Source organism: Puma concolor, chromosome D1 (assembly GCF_028749965.1).
Source record: "Puma concolor isolate L17-30 chromosome D1, mPumCon1.1.hap2, whole genome shotgun sequence".
In the NCBI taxonomy this organism is placed as follows: domain Eukaryota; kingdom Metazoa; phylum Chordata; class Mammalia; order Carnivora; family Felidae; genus Puma; species Puma concolor.
Window position 1 is genome coordinate 11,841,889 of NC_141676.1, and position 9,552 is coordinate 11,851,440.

A 9,552-nucleotide genomic window follows, 5' to 3' on the forward strand; every position below is an offset into this window, starting at 1 on the left:
TCTTTCACTTGACATTGCTAGCCATTGTACCTACTTTTCATTTCTTTCTCTTCTTTAACTACCAAACTTGTATCTCACTTTCTTTAGCACCTGGCTTTACACAGATTCCCTGGTCCCCACTCCAGGTACCCCATCTGAGATGGATGGGCTTCTATTGAAACTGTGTTGATCACACCCTCCTTCCTGCTTGTTATGTCCAATGGCCTTTTGTTCCTGTTTCTCCTCTTTGATTTCCATACCATATTCACCAAGTGTCACTGAGTGGTGAGGGCTGAGGATCAGGACAAGAACTTTGGATGTCCTCAGGCTATTAATGAACTACAACAAACTAATGAATATTCTTGAGCAAGGAATAGTATGATTAGCTGTGTGCTCTGGGGAAGTCCGCCTCCAGGTTAAGAAGGAAGAACTAAAATGGAGAGAGTCTCAAGGCAGAAAGACCAGTTAGAGGGGCAGTGGCTGATGATGAACAATCAGGTTAGAACCACTGACAAAAGGGGGCTGGGGTGGAGACGTCACAAAAGGAAGCCTTGATTCTATTGATAGTATTTTATTCTGCAAATGTCAAAGAGAGTCCTTTCTGAAGTTTTGCCTTGGAGAGGAGGGAGGGAAGGAGAAAGGCAAGAATTTTTTAAAAAAAATCAGTCTTCCAGCACCCCATCTTTATACCTATCAATCTGCAATAAGGAGTGTTTTGTTTTTATTTTTATTACTTTCATCTAGAAGAGATTAATTGCATACAAACTACTGCAATGGCAATGGTGATCTTTTTCCCCGTATCAAGCCTTAGAGAGACCCCAAGAAAGTAAGCATAAGGTCAGGTGCTGGGAATTTGTAGAAGGGGTCTAAATTTTTTAGCCTCACAGTGGGGGACTATGGCCTTGGTAGAAGAGAAATGGGTGGGACTTAGGTGTGGAGAAGGGAAACTACAGATTTTTCTCATCTAGATGCAAGCTGCAGAGCTGCCAACATAAACAGGGTGTGGCCACCATTTCTCACAAATCCTTGAAGGAAGCCACAAGTCCTGTGGGTTTGCACAATGCCCACTTCCTCCTCTTCCTTGCATGTCCCTCCCAAGGACACAGAAATAGAATTCAAGTCTCTTCAAGTTGGATATTTGATAAATCACAAACAAAATGTACACAAGGGAAATCATGCTGTAGGCAAACCACTAAAGGTTATTTACTTTTAAACTCCCTGCATATAGATAAAAATGAGGTCTATCAGATGATTCCCACCCTCTTATTGCCATCCATTTTTCTTGTCCTTCTGGGATGAAGTGGGATGTAAGGACCGAGGATGGACTTTGGATTCTAGAAAACCTGAGCACAAATTCTAGCATTGCCTCAATATGTCTTGTGACCTTTGGCAAGCATGTCTCCAAAATTCCATTTTGTTATCTGAAAATGCATTTAAGAATGCTTTCCTTTCAGAGCTACTGTGGGGATATTATGAAATAAAGTTTGCAAAAAGCTCAATCCACAGACCCAAAGTGATAGTATATGCCTGTCTTCTTTCCTCATTCTCTTTACTTCACAGAATCTTAGAATCTTAGAATTTTCCAGAGCCCATAAGGTCAACTAGTTCTGACTCTCTCTTGCTCTCTCTTTTTTTGATAGCCTATTTTCAGATTTTTATCAGATTTATTGAGATATAATTGACATATGACATTGCATTAGCTTAAGGTGTTTAACATAATGACTGGATATTTGTATATATGGTGAAATGATCACCACAGTAGGTTGAGTTAACATTAATCACCTCATATCGTTACAATCTTTTTCTTGTGATGAGAATTTTAAGATCTACTCAGGAAATTTCAAATATAAAGTATAATATTATAGTCACCATGCTATGCATTATATTCCTAAGAGGTATTTATCATATAACTGGAAGTAAGTACCTTTTGAACACCTTCACCCATTTCCCTTACCCCCACCTCCCACCTCTGGCAATCCCCAATTCTCTGTTTCTATGAGTTTGTTCATTTTTAATTCTACATATAGGTGAGACCACCACTGTCAAGTATACTATTTTCTCCTTACTTTCAGTGCTGGAAAATCTACCTCTTTCTAGACCATCCATTCCACCTTTGGACTGGCCTATTGTTTTCCTATAATCTCTGTCTCTCTATCTCTCCCTCTCTTGTTACTCATTTAGTCCTGGTTCCAACCCTTGGAGTCATCCAAAAGACATTTTTACACTGGAAAGTTTCTGTAAAATATCTAGTGCTTTACAAAGGTAATTGCTGTTGTTTGAAATAGTTACACTATTTTGAAGCCAAAAGGCACTCTTGGCTTTCAATGCTTCTGGGTATATCTTTTTGGAATAAGACCAGAGACCAAGAATATGATGAAAGCAGGGCCAATGGAAATCAACTCCACCCAACCAAAGCTGGCGTCTTCTTTACCCCTGAGGCCAACCACCCAGCCAACCTTCCAATAGGTGCTCCCTGGGACATGTCATAATCCCACAGCTAAGAAAGACCCAGTACTTGGGAGAGAACTGGCCTCCCTTTAAAGTCCTGTGAAGTCCTTCCCTTAGTGGCCAATTTAAAGTAGCTCCATCCATATTTTACTGATCTCTTTGATCAAAACCAATGCTTCAGGTGCTAGCAGAGATGGGTTTTCATCGTAGTTCTGTGCGTCTGGTCTTAGCCATCTGACCAAAGCCCAGAGTTTAAGAAGTTGTAGGTGAGTCTGCCCTTTGTCCTTCTTTAGGAATGGTGAATTACACAATCACAGAATGGGAGTTTTGGAAAGACTTTTGAAGGAAGGGAGATAGATCAGACAGGATGCTGGCTTCCCCTCTCCCTACTGCTCCGACCTTAACCAGAGGAGCTGGACTTCACCTATTTTACATTCTGTACTTCTGCAGAAAATTTTGTTTTGAAAAAGGTTCTGCTTTTCACAAGTGGAAAAAAGGAAGGAAAGTGGACTAGAAAACACTCTTTTTATTATATAGACAGGAGATAAGAAGATTAAGACTCAGAATGGCAAATAATTTTTCCCAAGGTCACACAGCAAAAAGGTAGGAGAATAGGACTTGAATCAACATTTTTTTTTTTTTTAATTCTCAAGTTAGTTAACATACAGCATAGTCTTGGCTTCAGGATTAGAACCGAGGGGTTCATCACTTACATAAAACACCCAGTGCTCGTCCCAACAAGTGTCCTCCTTAATGTCCATCACCCATTCTCCCCACCCCCATCACCCTCAGTTTGTTCTCTGTATTTAAGAGTCTCTTATGATTTGCCTCCCTCTCTGTTTTTATCCCATTTTCCCTTCTCTTCCCCTATGATCATCTGTTACATTTCTCAAATTCTGTATATGAGTGAAATCATGTAATATCTGTCTTTCTCTGGCTGACTTATATTGCTTCACATTTTTTTAAAAAGCTTTCAGTCTAGTGCTTTTCATGTTATTCTAGGCTCATGAGTGTATGCATGTGCAAGTGTGTTTGCATCAAAACAAATCACAGGTTTCCTTGGATACTCTCTAGTTGCCAATGAGACTTCCAGGTTTTAGAATAAGGTAAAGCAGGGGTGTCTGGGTGGCTCAGTCGGTTAAGTGTCCAACTTCGGCTCAGGTCATGATCCTGCTGTTTGTGGTTCGAGCCCTATGTCCGGCTCTGTGCTGACAGCTCAGAGCCTAGAGCCTGCTTCAGATTCTGTGTCTCCCTCTCTCTCTGACCCTCCCCCACCCTCACTCTGTCTATCTCTCTCAAAAATAAATAAACATTAAAAAACTTAGAATAATGTAAAGCAGAAAGAACTACTCCTAGAAAAGGAGATATAAACGAACAACTCAGGAAACAGATGCTGGTGAGGATGTGGAGAAACGGGAACCCTCTTGCACTGTTAATGGGAATGAAAACTGGTGCAGCTGCACTGGAAAACAGTGGGGAGGTTCCTCAAAAAATTAAAAATAGAACTGCCCTATGACCCAGCAATAGCTACTAGAAATTTATCCAAGGGATACAGGAGGGCTGATTCATAGGGGCACATGTACCCCAATATTTATAGCAGCACTTTCAACAATAGCCAAATTATGGAAAGAGCCTAAATGTCCATCAACTGATGAATGGATAAAGAAGATGTGGTTTATATATACAATGGAATATTACTTGGCAATGAGAAAGAATTAAATCCTGCTATTTTCAGCAATGTGGATGGAACTGGAAGGTATTATGCTGAGTGTAATAAGTCAGTCAGAGCAGGACAGATATCATATGTTTTCACTCATATGTGGATCTTGAGAAACTGAACAGAAGACCATGGGGGAAGGGAAAGGGAAAAAATAGATACAGAGAGGGAGGGAGGCAAACCACAAGAGACTCTTAAATACAGAGGACAAACTAAGGGTGGATAGGGAGTGGGGGAAAGGGAAAATAGGTGATGGGAATTGAGAAGGGCACTTGTTGGGATGAGCACCAGGTGTTGTATGTAAGCCAATTTGACAATAAATTATATTCATAAAAAATAAATGAATTTTTAAAAAGGAGATATAGGTTCTAATTCCACCTCTCCTGTCAAACAGCTGTACAGACTTTCACTATCTCTCTCTTTGGCTTTAGTTTTATCATTTATAATGGGAAAAGGCTAGCCTAAATGGTTTCTACTTCTATTATTTTAAGTATATGCTCAGAGTTTTCTGGACATCCATGCAGCATTTAAAATAGCACAGGTCCAGGGGCACCTGGATGACTCAGTTGGTTAAGCATCTGACTCTTGATTTCAGGTTCAGGTCATGATCTCTTGGTTGTGAAATTGAGCCCCACATGGGTTCAGTGCTGGGTGTGGAGCTTGCTTGGGATTTTCTCTCCCCACCCGTCTCTCTGCCCCTTCCCCCCTCTCTCTCAAAAAATAAAAATAAAATGAAATAAAATCTTTAAAATAGCACAGATCCAATGATCTTGGAATTAGGGCAAGTTTATAGTAAATATGTTATAAGTCTTTATTGAGCCAGTCAAATATTTACTGTGTACCTATAAAGTGTCAACACTGCAACAGATGAGAAGAAAAATGTGATGAAAGCAGAAAACACATTTCTTTTCCTACAAGTTCATCTTTCTGGGTTTTCTTTATCATACCCTACAAAGTCATCTGAACTGAAAATACCCTCTGCACCTCAGTTATATAATTTATTTGGGAGTTACCACATTAGAGCTTCATTCTACTTTATCTTGGTATGTGGCTTTAACCTCGTTAAAAGGCAAGCAGACCTTCGGCGGGGGGGGGGGGGGGCGTGAAGAAGTCTCTTTACAGTGATTTTCAGAATTCAGATTCCACATATCCAGTCTTGTCTAATCAGTCAGGATGGGGAAAGGATCATATCTGTTGCAGCTATGCCTATAATATGGTCCTGTGGATTGCTCAGACCCTTTCTCAAGTTCTTTTACAGCATTCAGGAAAGAGAAGCAGTTGTGCAGTCAAAGAACTGGTGATTTAAAGCTTGGTTTGGTCACTTAAGTGCTTTAGCTGTTATAACCTCAATGAGCTTCTGGTCTGTAACATGTGCCTTTCCAAATTATTGTAGATTGAACTCATTCAGCAAATATTATTTTAGGTTTACTATGTGCCAGGAACTATACAGGGCACTGAGCTTATAATGTCTTCCCAGACTTTATAGTTAAGGCTGTAGACAACAAGCCAGCAAACAAAAGGAAGCACACAGTGTGATGAATTAAGTCAATATAGTGCTGAAAAATTATTGGCAATAACACCAGCAAAGGGTATATGGTTAATGTAGCCATTGTTGTGTACAAGCATGTGTACCTGGCTTTAAGCAGCATGTGCAGTGGAGAACAAACTCTAGATTAGGGATGGAGAGACTGGGATTCAAATCCTTACAGGGCTGATCATTTGTCAAGCAATAGGAATTATTTCTTTTTCTCTCCAATACTTGATGTAACTTACTTCTTTTAATCCTCACGATCTGTGAAGTGGTCAGTACTATCATTGTCTTGGTTTTGCGGTTGAGGGAAATGAAAAGAGATTTAAGAGTGTTGGCTTGCCCAAGACCGCACAGCCTGCAGGTGGGTATACGGGGTTAGAGACGGACTCTGGCTGACATCAGAGCCCTGCTTAATACCCACAGATAAGGTAGCAGATGTAGGACTGCTGTGTCATTTCAAAAGTGCTATCAAAGTAGTGGTGGTGGCTCTCAGACCATGCAAACTATTATATATATATCATATATATCCATATAAAATATGATGTGTAATATATTCATATAAAATATGATGTGTAATATATTCATCTAATACACATTATATGTACTTTTTATTATAGAGACATTTAACACATGTCATATACTCTACTTCTGTATCTTTATCTCCAGGTAATTCAGGTCAAGATAAGCAGGTTATTGATGTAGTAATCATACAAAATGATTGATAATTCACTTTTATCACACACTAAAAGTGTAATCGATGTATACTATAGACTCCTGGGTTGAAATGGGGAAGAATCATGGTGTAACTGATTAACACATTCCTTTGATGTGACTGTGAATGTGAGAAAAAAGGGGGCAAGGAATAGGTGGCCATTTATGGGCTTTCTCCCCACTGCACTGCACAATGAATGGTGCTGTTACATCCTAGGGGTGCAAGCACTTCTAAACTTACCCATCTTCACTCAAATCAGTAATAACTTTCCTCCCAGCTCTCAAAACAACTGTCTGGTCTCCCTTCTCAGTTCCTTTTCACTCCTATCCAGCTTCCACACCTGCTTCCACACACCAACACTGCTCTGTTATATTGTTAAACACATATTTGACAACTAGTTCCCTGTTTACAAAGAAATAATTAAAATTTTAAAAACAGACAAAAACAAAACTTTCATATTTTCCCTCTTGCCCATGGGAGAAAGGTCAAACCCCTTAGCATGGTATTTACCCAGAAAATATTTATTGAGCACCCACTACGTGCCAGGTACAGCTGTAGGTGCTAGGGATACTTCAATGAACAAAAAACACAAAAATCCCTACAAATCCTGGTTTTCCTAAGCTTACAATCTAAGGGAGACAGACAATCAGTGTCAACAACCAATCGATTCTATGCAATGGGAGAAGGTGATGCATCCTATCAAAAGAACAGAGCAGGGTACAGTGGAACAAAAGTTCAGAAATGGAAAGAAGGTTGAAATTAAATAGGAACATGCAATACATATTTGCAATTATATATACAGCATATGCAATTATATACCTAGCATATGCAGTTGTATACACATATATTTATGAAACAAATGTTTTGCCATCTTTGCTTTGAGTTTCAAAGATCTTTCACAATTTTCCCACCTCTCACTGTCTCTCAAAACTAGACTCCTGTTATCCTCTCTTAACCCTGTTCACGCTGCACTCCTGCCATGCTGACATTTTTAAAGTATCCCGAGTACTATGCTCTCCTCTGTTTTGCAAATGCTTTTCCTGAACCAACTGTCACCCAACCCCCTCACACACCAGATTTTCATCCTGGTAACCCCATACTCACTGTTGGAACCCTCATGTGTTGCAACACATCTCTCAGAAGCTTCCACCTGCTATGCCCAACATCCAGGACACTATACAATACTTCTCTTGGGCACACCTATCACATTGTGCTGTGGTTTATCTGCTTTCTGTTTGTCCCATGTATTATGTTGAACATTTTGAACCTGATAATAATGTTTTATTATTTTTTACATCATCTACAGTTAGGTCTATCAAACCTGGTGCAACGTTTGTGATCAGTTGATAATATTTGTACAGAATGAACACTGGCAATTCAGTGTTGAACTTTTATTTTTAACTCCTTTCTTTAATCTCTAAAGGGGATGCCAGTGTTTTACACCTCTATGTGCTTCATTCCACTGATTAAAGGAGAAAAAACACCTTGACCCCATAAAATCTGGTCAGAACAAACTATGATGATAAGAAACACAGAATTGCCTCTCTAGGTATTTCAATTTCTGACATATTTATTTTATTTAAAAAAAGAAAAAATCTTTTTTCTGAGTGGCCCAAGAATCCAACCACAATGCTTGGAAACAAGTGGGAAAAAAGGAGTATTTGGTGCAAGTTGTATTAATAACTTCCTTCAGTAAAGTGGTGACATTGACAATGAAGGTGGTGATCCAGATAATGCAAAATTGCCAGTCTAGTCTGGGCCTGTCAGTTCTGCATGAACAGTGCATCAGATTAGGATGATAATGATCTCCACAAAAGACCCAGTAAATGCTGTAAAGGGGGATTTGATGTTGGAAAGAGGTAGAACACCTGCTTTCCAGCGTCTCTTGTGACTCAGGGAGTCTATGATTCCGTGACAGAACAAAGTGGTTTCTTCATCTGGATTTTCACTCCCCAGGAATCTCATTTTGGGGCCTGCGGGCAGCAAAGAGAAGATACATGGCCGTGGGAAGGAACATCAACATAACAACCGACTTCATCCTTTTGGGATTTTCAGAGCAGCCAGAGCTTCAGGCTTTCCTCTTTGTGTTGTTTCTGGGGATCTATTCTGTGACTCTGACTTGGAACCTGGGCCTTGTTGTCTTGATCAGGATGGAGTCATGCCTGCACTCCCCCATGTATTTCTTCCTTGGAAACTTGTCCTTTGTTGACATCTCATACACGTCCTCCATCACCCCCAAGATGCTCTGTGACTTCTTCAAGCAGCAGAAGACCATCTCCTTTGTGGGATGTGCTACTCAGTTTTTCTTCTTCATCAGCATGGGGGCCACTGAATGCTGTCTCCTGGCGGCCATGGCATATGACCGCTATGCTGCTATTTCCACCCCTCTGTTCTACGCAGCCTTCATGTCACCCACCATGTGTGTGGGGATGGTCATTACAGCGTACACTGGAGGGTTCCTCACGGGATTGGTCCAAACCAGCTCCATAGTCCAGCTGTATTTCTGTGGGCCACGAGTCATTAAACACTTTTTCTGTGACCTGCCACCTCTGCTAGTCTTGTCTTGTTCTAGTACCTTCCTCAGCCAGGTAGTGAACTTTCTTGTTGTGTGTGCAGTTGGTGGGACATCAGCTCTTGTTGTCCTGGTGTCCTATTGCTACATCATTGCTGCTGTCATGAAGATCCATTCAACCCAAGGGCGGATGAAGGCTTTCAACACCTGTGCCTCTCATCTGACCACAGTGATTCTCTTCTATGGCTCTGGTCTCTTCTCATATCTCCATTCTAGTGCTGGCTACTCACAGGACCAAGAGAAGGTGGTGTCCATGCTCTATGGAGCTGTGATTCCCATGCTGAATCCCATCATATACAGTTTGCGAAACAAGGAGATCAAAGATGCATTGAAAAAACTCAAGAACCAGAAGAAGCAGATGTTCCCTCTGTGTCTTATGGTTCTCTAAGTTAAAAAAAAAACTTAAATTGGGGCACCTGGGTGGCTCAGTTGGTTAAGCATCCAACTCTTGGTTTCAGCTCAGGTCATGATCTCACAATCATGTGAGTACAAGCCCCACATTTGGCTCTGTCAGCACAGAGCCTGCTTGGGATTCTCTCTCTCTCTCTCTCTCTCTCTCTCTCTCTCTCTCTCTCTCTGTGTGTTTCTCCCCC

At 40.7% G+C, this 9,552-nt stretch overlaps 1 protein-coding gene across 1 annotated transcript; it reads left to right on the forward strand.

The window, feature by feature from the left end:
• Positions 1-8,336: 8,336 nt before the first annotated feature.
• On the forward strand, positions 8,337-9,347 carry LOC112865983 (olfactory receptor 5A1-like). The gene has a single exon (XM_025929023.2). It carries the CDS (start codon positions 8,385-8,387, stop codon positions 9,345-9,347), a length of 963 nt encoding a protein of 320 aa, XP_025784808.2. The 5' UTR covers positions 8,337-8,384.
• The last annotated feature ends 205 nt before the right edge of the window (positions 9,348-9,552 follow it).

Bases quoted from the DNA above. Each gene is read 5' to 3' on its own strand.
- LOC112865983 (XM_025929023.2), top strand. From the start codon at position 8,385: ATGGCCGTGGGAAGGAACATCAACATAACAACCGACTTCATCCTTTTG.